The sequence below is a fragment of the Bufo gargarizans genome, chromosome 1 (assembly GCF_014858855.1).
Source record: "Bufo gargarizans isolate SCDJY-AF-19 chromosome 1, ASM1485885v1, whole genome shotgun sequence".
Classification (NCBI taxonomy): Eukaryota; Metazoa; Chordata; class Amphibia; order Anura; family Bufonidae; genus Bufo; species Bufo gargarizans.
The window spans coordinates 174581045-174600174 of record NC_058080.1 but is presented as its reverse complement, the minus strand read 5'-3'; the positions used below and the strand labels follow the sequence as shown (position 1 = coordinate 174600174).

The 19130-nt window shown below is 43.3% G+C and overlaps 1 protein-coding gene across 1 annotated transcript in view; it reads right to left on the bottom strand.

Moving 5' to 3' along the window:
- Nucleotides 1-15364: 15364 nt before the first annotated feature.
- The window catches only part of PLRG1 (pleiotropic regulator 1), a 36665-nt gene continuing 32899 nt past the window's right edge, over nucleotides 15365-19130 (bottom strand). Inside the window, exon 15 of the mRNA XM_044300248.1 lies at nucleotides 15365-16096. Coding sequence (XP_044156183.1) covers nucleotides 16037-16096 — 60 coding nt within the window. The 3' untranslated portion in view covers nucleotides 15365-16036. The remainder of the gene's footprint in view (nucleotides 16097-19130) is intronic.

The window sequence follows — 19130 nt, the reverse complement described above, 5'->3', positions numbered from 1 at the left end:
GCGAATATTCGCGAAATATTGTGAAATCGAATATGGCACCTCCCGCTCAACACTAATGATAAGCACACACTGGGCTCCAGGTTATACTTCACATACTGCACCAAACTCCACTCTACTATGGCTTTTTGGTTGCCATCCCATTATCCTGTGAGTAAGTCACATACTGTAGTCTTTTAACCTTGATAGCAGTCTACTGGAGTTGGGCCACTATGACAGAGGTACCTGGGAGTGGTAATTCCATTTCTAAACTCTTCCAATAGTGCAGGTGATGAGGGGCTGCTTATTGGCCTTCATAGGTACCACCTACTAGTCTTCCATTAGTTATCTCTGTGGGAGAGGAACTAACTCCTGTTTACTCTGCAGGCTGACTCACAAATTTGCATACCCTAAGCATTTTCCAGGGTATAGTGTGAATAGACTCCAAGGCTCCATCAAGTTCTATTATCCACGGGCAGATAAAGGTTAGGCTGTCGTAGGAACCCTTGTTGATTTTGACCCTTTCACAATCCTCTGCAAATCCAGTTGAGGTAGTCATTGGATCAGAGAATACAGGGAGTGCAGAATTATTAGGCAAATGAGTATTTCGACCACATCATCCTCTTTATGCATGTTGTCTTACTCCAAGCTGTATAGGCTCGAAAGCCTACTACCAATTAAGCATATTAGGTGATGTGCATCTCTGTAATGAGAAGGGGTGTGGTCTAATGACATCAACACCCTATATCAGGTGTGCATAATTATTAGGCAACTTCCTTTCCTTTGGCAAAATGGGTCAAAAGAAGGACTTGACAGGCTCAGAAAAGTCAAAAATAGTGAGATATCTTGCAGAGGGATGCAGCATTCTTAAAATTGCAAAGCTTCTGAAGCGTGATCATCGAACAATCAAGCGTTTCATTCAAAATAGTCAACAGGGTCGCAAGAAGCATGTGGAAAAACCAAGGCGCAAAATAACTGCCCATGAACTGAGAAAAGTCAAGCGTGCAGCTGCCAAGATGCCACTTGCCACCAGTTTGGCCATATTTCAGAGCTGCAACATCACTGGAGTGCCCAAAAGCACAAGGTGTGCAATACTCAGAGACATGGCCAAGGTAAGAAAGGCTGAAAGACGACCACCACTGAACAAGACACACAAGGTGAAACGTCAAGACTGGGCCAAGAAATATCTCAAGACTGATTTTTCTAAGGTTTTATGGACTGATGAAATGAGAGTGAGTCTTGATGGGCCAGATGGATGGGCCCGTGGCTGGATTGGTAAAGGGCAGAGAGCTCCAGTCCGACTCAGATGCCAGCAAGGTGGAGGTGGAGTACTGGTTTGGGCTGGTATCATCAAAGATGAGCTTGTGGGGCCTTTTTGGGTTGAGGATGGAGTCAAGCTCAACTCCCAGTCCTACTGCCAGTTTCTGGAAGACACCTTCTTCAAGCAGTGGTACAGGAAGAAGTCTGCATTCTTCAAGAAAAACATGATTTTCATGCAGGACAATGCTCCATCACACGCGTCCAAGTACTCCACAGCGTGGCTGGCAAGAAAGGGTATAAAAGAAGAAAATCTAATGACATGGCCTCCTTGTTCACCTGATCTGAACCCCATTGAGAACCTGTGGTCCATCATCAAATGTGAGATTTACAAGGAGGGAAAACAGTACACCTCTCTGAACAGTGTCTGGGAGGCTGTGGTTGCTGCTGCATGCAATGTTGATGGTGAACAGATCAAAACACTGACAGAATCCATGGATGGCAGGCTTTTGAGTGTCCTTGCAAAGAAAGGTGGCTATATTGGTCACTGATTTGTTTTTGTTTTGTTTTTGAATGTCAGAAATGTATATTTGTGAATGTTGAGATGTTATATTGGTTTCACTGCTAAAAATAAATAATTGAAATGGGTATATATTTGTTTTTTGTTAAGTTGCCTAATAATTATGCACAGTAATAGTCACCTGCACACACAGATATCCCCCTAAAATAGCTAAAACTAAAAACAAACTAAAAACTACTTCCAAAAATATTCAGCTTTGATATTAATGAGTTTTTTGGGTTCATTGAGAACATGGTTGTTGTTCAATAATAAAATTAATCCTCAAAAATACAACTTGCTTAATAATTCTGCACTCCCTGTAATGCTAAAACTACATCGCCAGTTTGCTGGCCATGAGTTCATCTCATTCTCTCAGGAAATTCATCCTAGGAATTACAGAAGCATAAGGGTTTATGATGTTCTTCGACTGTTCTTCAACTGTTGATTATAGTCAATTCTACCCAGGATGAATGACCTTCACATTCAGTTAAACTTAAAGGGGTTGCCCGAGTAATTTTGTTTGTTCTTTGTATGTTTTCAACTAATCAAATGAACTTACTGCATCTGTAGTTGCTCCTTTTTCAGATTTCACTGAGGGTCACATGACCTGTGATGTCAGCCTCTCTCCCTGCTTTGATGATGATTCGTGCACAAGCCTGAGAGAGCAGATATGAGTCTGTACACCAGAACTGTGCTGGCCACTGTTGCTTATTGCTCTCTCCCTGGATTCTTAACCCCTCCAGCAGCAGGGACTCAGGGCTGAAGGCAGGGGGCATAGCTAAAGGCTCATGGAGCGTGGTGCAAGAATTCATGCACTTTCTATAATACCAGTGTCTTCGGGCCCCTCAGGCTCCTGGGCCCGGTAGCGACTGCTACCTCTGCACCCCCTATAGCTACGCCCCTGGCTGAAGGCTTTACAGAGTAGCTGCAGGCAGTGAGGAGACAAATGCCGGGCACAGGAGCTGACAGAGGAGTTCTGCAAAGCATTTCACAACAGGTAGGGGGAAGATCCTGTGTGTATCAGCAGTGTCAATTTACAGCTGGGACCTGTAGTCCAACACATACAACATGCTGCTGAGTCTCCCAGCAGGCAGACATGTCACTCAGGGCAGCACTTGTATTCACTCCCTTAGCAGTGTCATTGTACAGCTGGGACTTGTAGTCCTACACATATAACATGCTGCTCAGTCTCTCAGCAGGCAGACATGTCACTCAGGGCAGCTCTTGTATTCACTCCCTTAGCAGTGTCATTGTACAGCTGGGACTTGTAGTCCTACACATATAACATGCTGCTCAGTCTCCCAGCAGGCAGACATGTCACTCAGGGCAGCTCTTGTATTCACTCCCTTAGCAGTGTCATTGTACAGCTGGGACTTGTAGTCCTACACATATAACATGCTGCTCAGTCTCTCAGCAGGCAGACATGTCACTCAGGGCAGCTCTTGTATTCACTCCCTTAGCAGTGTCATTGTACAGCTGGGACTTGTAGTCCTACACATATAACATGCTGCTCAGTCTCCCAGCAGGCAGACATGTCACTCAGGGCAGCTCTTGTATTCACTCCCTTAGCAGTGTCATTATACAGCTGGGACTTGTAGTTCTACACATACAACATGCTGCTGAGTCTCCCAGCAGGCAGACATGTCACTCAGGGTAGCACTCGTATTCACTCCCTTAGCAGTGTCATTGTACAGCTGGGACTTGTAGTTCTACACATACAACATGCTGCTGAGTCTCCCAGCAGGCAGACATGTCACTCAGGGTAGCACTCGTATTCACTCCCTTAGCAGTGTCATTGTACAGCTGGGACTTGTAGTTCTACACATACAACATGCTGCTGAGTCTCCCAGCAGGCAGACATGTCACTCAGGGCAGCACTTGTATCCACTCCATTAGCAGTGTCATTGTACAGCTGGGACTTGTAGTCCTACACATATAACATGCTGCTGAGTCTCCCAGCAGGCAGACATGTCACTCAGGGCAGCACTTGTATTCACTCCCTTAGCAGTGTCATTATACAGCTGGGACTTGTAGTCCTACACATATAACATGCTGCTCAGTCTCCCAGCAGGCAGACATGTCACTCAGGGCAGCTCTTGTATTCACTCCCTTAGCAGTGTCATTATACAGCTGGGACTTGTAGTTCTACACATACAACATGCTGCAGAGTCTCCCAGCAGGCAGACTTGTCACTCAGGGCAGCACTTGTATTCACTCCCTTAGCAGAGCAGGAGGAGGGACAGAGATTGTTGTTATTGCAGGTAAACAAAGGGCCCGAAGAGAAGAGAAAATAGATTTTTTTTTACTTAACACTTGCTTAGCTCAGTTATACTGTATATATTGCTGTAAATATCAGCTTTACAGTGCTATATTAAATTTTTTTCAGAACTCGGACAACCCCTTTAAGGTGGATTTAGATGGGACAATTTTGCAGCTGATTGTCAGGAAGGAAGCTGCTCATTCAGTGAAGGAGACCACTGCATTTACATGCGGCGATCTGCTTCACTGTATAAGGACGGGGGATAGCAATTGCGATCCCTCCTCCTCATACAGATTCATAGTTTTTGAGCAGCAGATGACTGTTTAGACAGCACAATATCCTGTCCAGAAACTATGATTGCGTGAACGACAGGATAATTTACGGCGGCACATTTACATGGGCAGATTGCCGGGAACGACTGTTCGCAGGAATGGTCGTTCCCGATAATCTGGACAATTATTGGCTTGTTTAAATGTAGCTTTAGTTGGAACTATGGAGAATTCCCCGACTAATAATTTTGCATCCAGTAAGGGGCATTTAAATTCAGTAAAGGAGCATACATAAACTCAGGCATAGTGTAAAGCATGGCATTGCCAGCAAATCCCCTGAACTGATCTCCCCTGCTAGTTCGTTCGTCTTTTAGTGACAGGTTATCTTCAAATCTCTAGCATGAGCATCTATTTCTACTCTCGCCCCACTCCTCCAGGTAGTCCCCTCAAGCTTCTGGCCATGTCATCCACTGCTGATGTTCCTCTTCCTGCATCTACTTTCAACCCTGTGCCTCATTTTCTCCTTTTTAATTTCTGCTCTGCACACATACTGGGCTCTCGACCATTATACACGTTCCCTGATAATCACTTCTACTAATTCTGTTCCCTCTAGAGCTGCTATCTGCGACTTGGCCCTGCTCAGGCCAGGTATAAAATTGTGAGTGTGGCCTGTTTAAGGCATCAAAGCTGTCTTACATTTAGAACTGGCGCTGGATGCGCTGACGTTATGGAGAGCCTGGCGCCTCTTCAAAACTTCAGCTGAACCATCGGCAGCAATGGAGCTCTATTAAGACCGGCGTCTAAATGCCGGTCTTAATAAATGTGCACCCTAATCCCTACCAGGACAGAGCTAGAAGATTAGGCCATGGTATGCTGAGGGGTTAATCTGTGGTAGACAATTTGGGCCAGATTTATAGCCCATAGTTAAAAAGTCGCAAATTTTTGCGCAATCGCTAAAACTGTGCAAAAATGTTAAACTTTTTTGGGCTCTGCGCTATGGTCGCCAGTTTTCTGAAAGTGGGCGTGTTTTCTTATGTAAATGAATCTCTAGACAGATTTACTATTGCGACAATTTAAGTCACAAAAAATTGTGCAATTTCACTCCATGCTTATCTTATGCGACTTTTTAATAGAACATGCAACTTTTTCGTAAAGACGTGCGACTTTTGTAAAGCCGCTTACTGAAGGATAAACTGCTACCGTCAAACCACATTTATCACAGTATTAAAGGACCATTAATAAATCTGACTTAGCCAAAAGTGACTTTGGGCATATGTAAAAGTGGGGTAAGATGGAAGTGTAATGATAAATCTGGCCCTATATATTTTACTCTATTGCAGACGGTGACTATCCCACCAAACTTCGATAGTTTCCAGAGCTCTGTATCTTTTATGAACAATAAAATGTGATTGTCAGGTTGGTAAATTGATCCCAAACTCTTCTTAGTCATCTGTGTGTACTCAGTCTGCATCTTCATGGAGGAAAGTATCCAGTAACAGAGAATGTTTGGTGTGGAAAGATCATTGAGAGATGGCAGGAATATTCAGGATATGGCAAGACATGAAAATCCAGGCACATCCGCAATAAAAAAGGAGGAAATTTTATTTACAGAGCCATCAAGCCTTCGGTTCACATACAAATTCTAGTTCAGATTACATTTACAAACACGTAATACGTCCTGTAAGGACTTCCTAAATAAACACATTACAGTATGAAGTGCATGACTGATATCAATAGGAATCTCCGCTTCTACTGGATCACAACGTATGAATTTGTGTTCATATTATTTATTTTTTTACCTCTAGATACAAGATAAGACGCGGTCTAGATTTTTTTGCCCTGAGTGCACTAACACTGGCATCTACATCATCTCATTATTTTCCTTGCAGGTACAACAATATCTCTGCCCTCCATGCGATACCTAAAGAATATTGACCATGAAGTAGAAGCCTTAACATTTATATAAAATTGAGCAGTTTCTTCTTGGAACAACTAAGGGTACTTTCACACTAGCGCAGTGAGGCTCCGGCAGGCAGTTCCGGAAACGAATCCAGCAAACCGTAGACGGATGCCTCTCATCCGGAATAACAGATCCGGTATTTAAACATTTTCAAAGATCAAAGCCGAAACTAGCTCCTCTTATGTCCCAGCGCATGCGCAGACCGTAAAACCGGATCAAGCAACGCAGCAATTTCGGGAACACTTGGTACCGGATCCGGCATTAATACATCTCCATGGAAATTAATGCCGGATCCGGCAAGTGCGGTAGTGTTTTTGGCCGGAAAAAATACTGTACAAGGGACCGAACGGAAGACATCCTGATGCATACTGAACAGATTGCTTTCCATTCAGAATGCATTAGGACAAAACTGATGCGTTTTATTCAGGTATTGAGACCTTTTAACGGATTTCAATACCGGAAAAGAATAACGCTATTGTGAAAGTACCCTGAACTGTAAATGTTTTTTCAGACATTTGTGTAAGCGATGGCATTTGTGACAAGACATCCTTTGGTCTATTTTTTTTATCTGTATTCCAGCTGTAGAAGGAATTTCCAGCGCATCTCCTAACAATGGTCAGTAAATCCTTAAAGGGGATCTCTGGGAAGTAAGAAAAGGTAAATACTTAAATATTATTTTATAATAAATATATTCACAAATAACTTTTATTAGTTATAATGGCTAGTTTTGTCTGGGGAGCAATCATCAGGAGAAACAAAATGTCTACCGTCCCATTAGTTCACACAAAACCTGTCCTAATCACACATGAGGACAAGTTACTTCACAACACTGAGGTAAAGAGCTGCCTCATCCTCCTCCTCTCTGCTCGTCAGGGGTTAGGATCCTGAATACAGGTGAATCTCTGTAGGAATAGAGATCATGAGGGGACATGAAGTACAGAGAGGAGGGTGAGGTGTGGCTAATGAGCAGCAGCACTTGTATTACCACAGCAACACATTACCAGAGTCTGTCCTGTCCCTCCTCTCGGTACTTCATGTCTCCTTATGAACTAAATTCCCCAGAAATTCAGTTAAAGTTCTTATCTGTATTCGGGATCATAATCCCTGACAAGCAGAGCAGACAGGAGGATGAGGCAGCCCTTTACCTCAGTGTTATGAAGTAACTTGTCCTCATGTGTGATTAGGACAGATTTTGTGTGAACTAATGGGACGGCGGCCATTTTTTCATGTTTCTCTTGATGATTGCTCCCCAGACAAAACTAACCCTTATAAATAATGAAAAGTATTTGAGAATATATTTATAATAAAGTAATATTTAAGTGTTTTCATTTTCTTAATTTCAGGAGAACCCCTTTAATTTTATTACTTGGCAAAGCCAGATAGTGTCCTGAAAATGGACAAAGTTGTCAACTTAAATATAGAGGTCCAATATCCAATGCATTTCATAAAACCATTGGCTCTTTAGATTTTCTGTATGTATGGAAAGAGCAAGGGAACGTACACTCCAACATAACTTACAGGTCCTTCTAAAAAAATTAGCATATTGTGATAAAGTTCATTATTTTCTGTAATGTACTGATAAACATTAGACTTTCATATATTTTAGATTCATTACACACCAACTGAAGTAGTTCAAGCCTTTTATTGTTTTAATATTGATGATTTTGGCATACAGCTCATGAAAACCCAAAATTCCTATCTAAAAAAAGTAGCATATCATGAAAAGGTTCTCTAAACGAGCTATTAACGTAATCATCTGAATCAACTAATGAACTCTAAACACCTGCAAAAGATTCCTGAGGCTTTTAAAAACTCCCAGCCTGGTTCATTACTCAAAACCGCAATCATGGGTAAGACTGCCGACCTGACTGCTGTCCAGAAGGCCATCATTGACACCCTCAAGCAAGAGGGTAAGACACAGAAAGAAATTTCTGAACGAATAGGCTGTTCCCAGAGTGCTGTATCAAGGCACCTCAGTGGGAAGTCTGTGGGAAGGAAAAAGTGTGGCAGAAAACGCTGCACAATGAGAAGAGGTGACTGGACCCTGAGGAAGATTGTGGAGAAGGACCGATTCCAGACCTTGGGGGACCTGCGGAAGCAGTGGACTGAGTCTGGAGTAGAAACATCCAGAGCCACCGTGTGCAGGAAATGGGCTACAGGTGCCGCATTCCCCAGGTCAAGCAACTTTTGAACCAGAAACAGCGGCAGAAGCGCCTGACCTGGGCTACAGAGAAGCAGCACTGGACTGTTGCTCAGTGGTCCAAAGTACTTTTTTCGGTTGAAAGCAAATTTTGCATGTCATTCGGAAATCAAGGTGCCAGAGTCTGGAGGAAGACTGGGGAGAGGGAAATGCCAAAATGCCTGAAGTCCAGTGTCAAGTACCCACAGTCAGTGATGGTCTGGGGTGCCATGTCAGCTGCTGGTGTTGGTTCACTGTGTTTTATCAAGGGCAGGGTCAATGCAGCTAGCTATCAGGAGATTTTGGAGCACTTCATGCTTCCATCTGCTGAAAAGCTTTATGGAGATGAAGATTTAATTTTTCAGCACGACCTGGCACCTGCTCACAGTGCCAAAACCACTGGTAAATGGTTTACTGACCATGGTATTACTGTGCTCAATTGGCCTGCCAACTCTCCTGACCTGAACCCCCTAGAGAGTCTGTGGGATATTGGGAAGAGAAAGTTGAGAGACGCAAGACCCAACACTCTGGATGAGCTTAAGGCCGCTATAGAAGCCTCCTGGGCCTCCATAACACCTCAGCAGTGCCACAGGCTGATTGCCTCCATGCCACGCCGGATTGAAGCAGTCATTTCTGCAAAAGGATTCCCGACCAAGTATTGAGTGCATAACTGCACATAATTATTTGCAGGGTTGACTTTTTTTGTATTAAAAACACTTTTCTTTTATTGGTCGGATGAAATATGCTAATTTTTTGAGATAGGAAATTTGGGTTTTCATGAGCTGTATGCCAAAATCATCAATATTAAAACAATAAAAGGCTTGAACTACTTCAGTTGGTGTGTAATGAATCTAAAATATATGAAAGTCTAATGTTTATCAGTACATTACAGAAAATAATGAACTTTATCACAATATGCTAATTTTTTGAGAAGGACCTGTATATCAAGGCTGGCAGCGTACACTGCTCTATGATAGCTAGGCACACTACTGGAGGCTGCACCTAGTTTATAATAAGACAAAGGCCTCGTCATAATTTAGGCACAGCATCCGGCAGTCTGTACACATATACCGATATCTGCAACAGCCCCTGACTGGTGTAGATTTGTGTTCTTTTACTCGAGAAAATTGGCGTAAAAGATGATGAATGTGCCTCTGGCTCCGCCTACTAAGGTTACGTCATAACTATTACATCAGCGGGGGTCCAAGTATCGGCAACTGCTTATCAGCTGTTTCAGAACAGGCCACTGGCAGCTTTCCAAAGATAGCACCGTACATTATATAGTGGCAGTGCTTTGTATTGCAGCTCAGCCCCGTTGAATTGAATGAAGCTGATCTGCCATGTGACCGATGTCCACTGATGTCACTGGCCTAGGAAGAGGCTGTGGCAATCAAGGTCTCTTCTAACAGCTGATTGGCAGCGGTCCTGGGCGTCGCATCCCCACATATCTGATACTGATGACCTATCCTGAGGATAAGGCTACATTCACACTAACATATTTTATTTCTGTGTCCTTTGCCGTTTTTTGCAGATAGGATGCAGACCTATTCATTTCAATGGGTCTGCAAAAAATGCGTGTGTGCTATCCGTATGTCCGTTTTGTAGCCGCGCAAAAAAAAAGTCCTATTCTTATCCATTTTGCGGATAAGGATAGGATATTTATGACTTGGGCTACATTTACACGGCCGTATGTGTTTTGTGGTCCGCAAAAAAAAAAAATCGATGATGTCCGTATCTCATCCGTTTTTTTTTTTTTTTTTTTTTTTTTGCGGATCCATTGTAACAATGCCTTTCCTGGATAACCCCTTTAAATAAGTCTGCCCTATAGTAGATGTATCAAAGTTGGTGCAATGCAACAATGGGAGAGGTTGCTTTTATTTAATGGACCTTACAAACAACTTGATTGCTATGGTACAGTCGACTACTCCATTCTTTTTTTTTTTTTTTTGCATTAGTTTTAATACATCTTCCCTGTAGCCTCATGGTATTGTAGCCCCTGGCAACAGAGTTGAAGACTGTTCTGATATAGCTTTCTAGTGTGACACTGGGTACCCTTCAGCTGGATCTCCACCTGACCCCTTTATAGTTACTGGGGCCAGAGGCATTCCTGTAGTGACGGATCAAGCAAACTGTTCCCGACCGGAACAGCCTGCTGGATCTGTGAATAGTAGTGTGAAACTAGGTGTCAGTAATAGGGCTGTCTGAGGAGAGTACTTAAAAGGAGTAAGAAATATTCTATATTTTTTTCAAACACTTGGATCTGAATGCTTTTAAAATGGCATGTAATTAAAAATGTATATTTATTCCATACAGCATATCTGTATAGCGCCACCCGTTTGTCCTTTTCCTCTTTCCACCTGAGGTGGACGCACGTGCTCAGTTCCAGCCTTCAACTGCATCTACTCTTAAGCCTCTTTCACACGAGCCTGACTGATTAGGTGCGGATGCGTTCAGTTAAAAATACGACATTTTGCAAGCAAGTTCAGTCAGTTTTGTCTGCCATTGCATAGTTTTTTTTGCGCAGGTGCATTGATGCGTTTTTCACATGCGCAATAAAAAAAACGGAAGGTTTACAAACATCTCTTAGCAAACATCAGTGAAAAACGCATTGCAACCGCACTTGCTTGCGGATGTGATTTTCACACAGCCCCATTCACTTCTATGGGGACAGGGCTGCGTTAAAAATGCTTTATATGGAACATACGATTTTCACGCAACGCACAAGTGATGCATAAAAAAAAAAAAAAAAAGCTCATGTGCACAGACCCATTGAAATGAATGGGTCTGGATTAAGTGGGGGCGCAATGCATTCGCATTACACTTGCACGTGTGAAAGAGGCCTCAGAAGTTGAGTGTTACAGGGATAAATTGGCAGCAAAGGACACTCCCTCTGAAAAAAAGGGTACTTCCCCTGAACCGCCAGCCTGCAATAAGTCTAGTAGAGCAATGAGTGGGTACATCTCTGCATCCATGTGAGGTACAGGGTTGGTTCTAGCTTTGTTAGGTGGTTTTTCATATACTTCGATTCTATTCATTGGATAACCCCTTTAAAGCAGACCTTTCATCTGGCAAAACATTGTGAACTTAGTATCATGATCTGTACAGCGGCGCCCAAGGATCTCACTGCACTTACTATTATCCCTGGGAGCTGCTCTGTTCTCCTGCTATGCCCTCCAGTATGTTCGGTCACTTGGTTATAGTAGGCGGAGACTTGGTTATAGTAGGCAGAGACTGCCCTTGTTCTCCTTGGCGTCTCCTTCTCCCAGGCTGTAGCGCTGGCCAGCGCAGAGCTCATAGCCACAGTTTTTTTTTTCTCCCAGGCTGTTAGCTCTACGCTGCGATTGGCCAGCACTACAGCCTAGGAGAAGGAGACACCCAGGAGAACAAGGGCAGTCTCCGCCTACTATAACCAAGTCCCAGTCTACGATAACCAAGTGACCGAAGGGCATAGCAGGAGAACAGAGCGGCACCCAGGGATAATAGTAAGTGCAGCAAGATCCCTGGGCGCCGCTGTATATATCATGATACTTAGTTCACAATGTTTTGCCAGATGAAAGGTCCTCTTTAACAGCTCCTCCATCTCTTTCTGGTGCTACCAACCAGAAAATACTCACGTCTGGACCTCACCACTTTTTATTTTAAAAAAATACTACCTTAAAGGGGTTCTGCACCCCGCCAATCATCTGTTTGAGAAGGCCGCAGCCTTCACAGTTTACCGCAGGTCCAGTGACGTCACGACTAGTGTCATTGGCCGGGGCACGGCTAAGCTCCATTCCCTTGAATGGAGCTTAGCCCCGCCCAGGCCAGTTGATACAAGTCGTGACGTCCCTCGGCCAACAGTAAACAGTGAGAAGGCCGCGGCGCTGCTGGAGCAACGCTGCCTTCTCAAACAGCTGATCGGCTGGGGTGTCAGACCCCCGCCAATCAGATGCTGATGATCTATCCAGAGGATAGATCATCAGTTTAAACAAAGTGCAGAACCCCTTTAATGTATCTTAAAACTGAAGTCTGTTATGTTGCTAAACCAGAGACTGCTGCACAGGAAGAGGCCTGTGCAGCATACAGTGGCTTCTAATAAATCTGCCTATCCAGCTGTATCTCGCCTACAATGGGATGTCACCACAGTTGACAAGCACGGGTCTAGGGTACACTCAAGTGCTGCAAAAACAAATGTGACTACACTATAATCAAGACTTATGTAATGTATTGTATGAAGTGTGGGAATAATGTAACCGTATACATAAAAAGCTTCCTGCATTACATGAGGTCATTCTACAGAGAAAGTCTATAGCTCTGAGAACATGGACAACTTGATGTAATAGTCAGATAATAAATTACATTCTGTTCCAGACTGAGGTTTTCACTGCAGTCAGTGTAAAAGTGTCAGAGCTTTTGGCTTTATTTTTTTATGCAAACTAGTAAGTGTAATGTTACCATGTTGTTGGATGAGGGCGGTCAGAGGACTGAAATACGGTACCTAATGCTCTTCATTTCCTCTGTTGCTTATGAATATGTAAATAGAAGATTTATGTCCTTGTTAATTAAAGGGGTTGTCCAGGTTCAGAGCTGAACCCGGACATACCTCCATTTTCACCCAGGCAGCCCCCGTGACTTGAGCATTGGAGCAGTTCATGCTCCGATGCTCTCCTTTGCCCTGCGCGATTAATCGCAGGGCAAAGGTATTTTCAGGAGTTCCGGTGACAAACCAGGCTCTCCATGGTGCTGCCAGGAAGCCTGGTGACGTCCCCGGCACTGATGGGTGAGCTTTAGCGCTGCCCTAGCCAGTAAAACGGCTAGGGCAGTGCTAAAGCACGCCCATCAGGGCAGGTGACGTCACCGAACACACTGCGGGGCAGAAGCCTCAGCCCGCCAGTGTGTTATTGTAAACAAAAGAACCCTTGCCCTGCGCAATCTAGCGCAGGGCAAGGGAGCGCATCGGAGCATGAGATGCTCCGATGCCATCAGGTGGGCTGCCTGGGTGAAAATATGGGTATGTCAGGGTTCAGCTCTGAACCCAGACAACCCCTTTAAGCATTGGGATATTGGCTGACACCATATCTGGATGACACCATAATCTGATCGGGGGTCTAACACCAGGGACCCCCATTTATCAGCTGTTTGGGAAGGCACCGACACTCCTGTGAGCAGAACAGCCTTCTTGCAGCTTACCCAAGCACAGCGCTGTACATTGTATAGTGGCTGTGCTTGGTATTGCAGCTCAACCCTATTCCCACCAACGTGACTGATGAACATGTCGTCACTGGCCTAGGAAAAGCAGCGAGCGCCGCTGCCTTCTCGAACAGCTAATCGGAGGGGGTCCCACTGATCAGATACTGATTACCTAAAATCTTGGAAGACCATTTTAAAGTTCTCTCTCTAATGGCTTTTTTCACACACAAATCCCTGTATCATAAAACAGCTGAAAATGTTTAATAAAGACGAACTGAAAAAAATAATTTTTAGCCCAAATACAGTAAAAGGCAATCATAAAAAAGAATTGCCCCGGGTGGTCCTAAAGTGATAAGAATTATCGTCTCATGTCATATAGGCTCTGAAAAAAATATCTAAGAATTCTCACAGCTTAGTGATACGAGAAGTAGGGTTGCACCGGATAACGAATTATCAATACTTTTGTACCCGAATGGATACGATACCAGGATCTGCGATTTACCGAAACTAGGCTGCGCAGTATGTCTCTTGGAGAACATGGCATTCGCCACTCTCAGCTGCACAGTGAAGAATGAGAGAGTATCTCGGCCATGAGGGAGGGGGAGGAGAGGGATGAGAGGCTGGGGGCGGTTAGACAGTTGCAAGGAAGGCGGGCTGGGCACTGTAAGAGGGGCGTTACTGGGCTCACTAAGGGGGACAAAACGCCCCTCTGGGCACCTTCAGGGCTAATTTGCATAACCATAAAAGTCGATTTTCACATAAACTACTGGACGAATTACAAGATAGAAGAGCACAGCCTATTCAAGGTAAGCTGTGCTGCATGACTGCTTTAAAATCCGATTTTGGGTTAGGGGAGGTGACAGAATCCCTTTAAAATCATAAAATATCTTGCGCCATAACAGAAAAAAATATAAAATATATAAATAAAAACAGATTCGCCATTTTTTTGTCACCTTGTCCCTCCAAATAATATAGGATAGGACTGCTCTATTATGGGTCGGACGTTCCATAAAATGTGGAATGCATGTCGCTTTTTTGATGTTTTAATTATTTTCACGTGGTATCTAATATGGCAACACTTTTTTTATGGTACCGAAACTGAATCAAATTTTGGTATCATGACAACCCTAATGAGAAGCGATATTTTGTGTGAGGATGGCTATAATGAAGACCATGTACCAGCTTTGCAAGGTTCTGATTGTGTGGCTTTCTTGGCATCTGCTGCCACACATTCTTCCATTTGGCTGATGAAGTGTAATTTGACTTGTTATATTGCCATTGATGTGCATGGTTCACAGGCCTCAGACTTAATCTGTCCAAATACATAAGCTGTAAATATCCTTCCTGGCATACTGCGTACAATTAACATCTTTAGGAAGAAGCTGTTTGTTTAGATAATGTTATAAAGCTTAACTGCATTCACTGTTACATCATTTCCATTTTTTTTTTCACCGCAACTTTGGCCAAAAAATGGCAAATCATTGATTGTTTCCTGTGTTATGACTCGAAGACGTAATCTGACAATCCTGGCACGTTCCTACCAACCATTGTCTCCTCTGCCTTGATAATAGCTAACATCTTACCTAAAACAGCTTCCATTTTTGGGCAAACAGACTAAACGATACATTTATCCACTCCAGAGATTCCTTTTTAACAAGCGTGTCACTTCATAACCTCAAAATTCAGCATCTCTTCTTTCTACACAGCTCATTAACTCACCGACATGATACAGTTGTAGACTCAGGCATATGTTTTATTGGGACAAAGGAAATATAAAAACACTTCCTGAATGGAAAAAAAAACTGGATGGCTGCAGAAAAAAGTTAAGCCCTGTTGCATCCTGTTGAAAGGTACTTTTTGTGGGGCAAAAAAAATTACGTGGGCTCTTTTTGTAAAACCAAAGTTAAATCGCAATAAGGATAGCCAACCTGTTCCAACCCATTTAAAAGGGTACTTGTGTCTGACTACAATTTTTTTTTTTTTTTTTTTTTTTTTTTTTTTTTTAAGATGTCTTTCAATAGGATGCAAACATGGCATGAACAGAGCCTTAAATCCACTTTAAATATGCAAATAAAAATAAAATTATGTATTTGAGGATGACAATATCAAAAATGACTGTACTGAAAAATTGCAATACGTATGTATGTCCGCTCACAACGTGCTCTAGTCTTTAAAAAGACACAACGGGTTTTGTTTCCTACATCAGGAAGCCAAAGGTTTCTACTTTTTCTAAAGTGTGACAGCTTCCAGGGATCTTCGAAGAAATAGCCATAACAGGATGTACTTGGATACAGTGATGAAAGATAAAGGCCGCAGCCATTTTTAGGTTTGATGTTTGAAACTGAATCCATGCTATGTCAAACTATGATAAACAAACTGGAACAAAAAATATTACAGACGCAGCTTGTTAAAATCTTTTCCTTTTGAGAATTTCAGGTTTCCAGTTGATTGGATGGGTTTCTTCAGTCTGAAAGAGTGAAATAGAGAAGGTTATTGAAGAAGCGCATGGTTCACATACGGTATTTTACATATCTCGACTGTCAATTAACCCTCTGGGGCTGCACAGTTTGTTCTGTGATACATCACTGATATGAAGGATATGCAGAAGTCTGCACCTGTAAATAGCCCTTATTAAAGGAGCTGATCAGTTAAAAAATGTCTACTCTGCCATCTATGGCCGTCCCAGAGAACTGAAGAGTTGCAGCGTTCCAATAAAACGAGAAAGCACAGGACCCTGTCCTCATAATCTGCAGGGACCGAAGCAGTCAGACACCCACCAATTAGAAACTTATACGGTCCTTTCACATGAACAGATCAGAGATGAGTTTGTATAATCGCTCACTCCTGATAATCTGCCTATGTGAAAGGTGCCGTCAATTACCCAATGAATCAGCACCAAAAATCATTGCTCCTGTGCAGCAGATCAGTCTGTCAAAACACAGATTCTCTATGGGTACAAACAGTCGCCATATTGTCGCTTGATCACATACAGTGGAGGTGATGGCTGCATGTAAATGCAGCCCTCATCTCTGATAATGATCTGACATACTGGGAGGGACTGCTTCATTCCCAATCTGCTTTTGTGAAAGATGTCGTCAATTACCCAAAGAACGAGCACGAAATATCATTGATCTGCCTCACAGAAACAGTCGGTCAAAACAAGCATTCTCTATGGGGGACAAAATCACTACATTGTCACTTAAGCAGATGCAGAAAATATCGGTCAGATCATCAGCGCAGATGAGGGCTACATTTACATGCAGTGTATACAGTGGAGGCGATTGCTGCATGTAAACGTAGCCCTCAACAGCGCTGATGACCTGACCGATATTGGCAGCCTCTGCTTCTTATCAATAATCTGCCAGACCATCTATACAGGTAAAAGGACCCTTATTCCCTAGCCTGTGGATAGGGCATAAGTGTTTGTGATGGGACAACCCCTTTAAATGATCCAAAAGAGCAAGTTCTAGAAATATGGCTGAATTATTAGTGCCAGTTCCACAGAATGTCCTGGGCTGGCACATCACCTGGGTAATGTGTGAAGTGGCCTCCTGACTGGCTCATTTCAATAGCCAAGTGCAGATGCTGTGACAGAGAAGACATTGAAATGAGTCAGTCTCCATGGTTACAGACGACGATGCGTGTAGTCTGATCCTGTGGTCATGTGTTACTCCCAGAGGTAATGGAGTAACAGGATTCCAACATCAGACTTGATGCACTGGTTTGATTGTTCTTAGTAATCAGGAAGACATAAGGTTACTTAAAAGGTAGTTTTTTTTAAAATAATTATTTGCCTAATTTTGCTATACTCAATGCAATGGAGAAATAACAAATGGCCGAGAAGATGATATTCTTGCCTGTTGTCCTATGTAGGGCTGAAACGATTACTCGATTGAATTGAGTAATTTGACACAAAAAAAAAAAAAAAAAACATTGAGGATTCGTTTGTGTCATGTGACCACAGAGCGGGAGTGAAGACGCAGTGCACGTATGCGTGCCCTATGACCCGATGCTGCATGATGTCAGGATGACAGTGCAGCGTGAGGAGAAGACGACAGGAGTTGTGGAGCTGCACCCCTACAGGAGAGGCAAGTATTAAGGGGCTGCAGCAGACTAGGAGCGGAGCTGATGGCACAGAGGATTGATTGCACTGGGGGAGCTGATGGCACGGAAGGGGAGGGACCTCATGGCATGGGGGGAGCTGATGGCACAGAGGACTGATGGCACGGGGGTCTGATTACATTTTATAAAGGACAATGTTTTTATTAGTTTTTTTTCTTATTAGAGTACTCGATTAAATCGATAGATTACTTGATTACTAAAATAATTGATAGCTGCAGCCCTAGTCCCATGTAGAACTACAAATAAATGTAGCAAAATTTCAGGTGCCTATCCTTGTAGAATACTTCAAAGTTTCCAAAAGCAATGACCAAAAACTGATACAAAGTCCTTTCTGTCTGGTCAGAGGTTTTACTGAAGCTTCCTTCACCGATCAGTCATGATTCCACTGTAAGGATACATCAACCAGGTCCATGAGATCTGACAACTAAAAAGGTCACGTAGACGACCATTCTCTGCCATGAATAGTCTTTCATAATGTTAAAGAGAAGTCATTTATTCCGCCGGTGTGAAAGTCACATCAATAATTAATCTGGCAGCTCATATCAAAAACCATCTCGAAGTGATCTATTTAGTGACAGGAGCCCTGCTCAAATCTAATTAAAAAGAAAGACTGCTGAGTGGAGTCCCATTAGAGGCCTGCAGACATGCAAAGGACAAAGCTATGAAAGGAAACAATGCTACCTGGCTTCATAACGAAGACCGCCATTCACTAGACGTCTGCTGAAACCCAAATCTCCACTAACAGGAAAGGCTACAGAAAACCTGTGTAACGCCATGTCCCTCATGTGTACAGCACAGAAGTCTCTTACACAGGCAAAACCTGGACTGTGCTTTACGGTAATGGTTGGGTCTTAAAGGGGTAAAACGACACAGTTACAAGATAATTCCTACTGGCAAAGTCTGGCATATCGCTAGGACATCTGCGGGAGTCTGACAGTGCTGCAGCCCATTCACTGTTCCTCAATGCACAGCCGTGGACCAACATCCTACTCAGGGAAATCTGTGAACTGGGTAGGACACTAAAAGCATGCTCCATGCCCCCCGCCTCCCGATTAAAAAGGATGGCAAATCTTAGTGAAGAACCTTCTAAATGTTCATAGAAAAGACTGATCCTGAATTGTACCACATCCTCTTTTTCCTAAACACTCAAAGCTGCATATAAAGAGATTTTCTGGTGGTTTAATATTTATGGTCTATCCTCTCACACCGCTGAGGCCGTGGCACTCCTCACAGAATACCAAGCACAGCTCCATATACTGTATAGCCGCCCAGGCCCATCCACTTGAAGGGGACTGAGCTGCAAATAGGCCATCTGTCCGATGAGCGAGATGCCATTGGCGTAGGAAGAGGCATTATAGTCAATGCAGCTAAACAGGAAA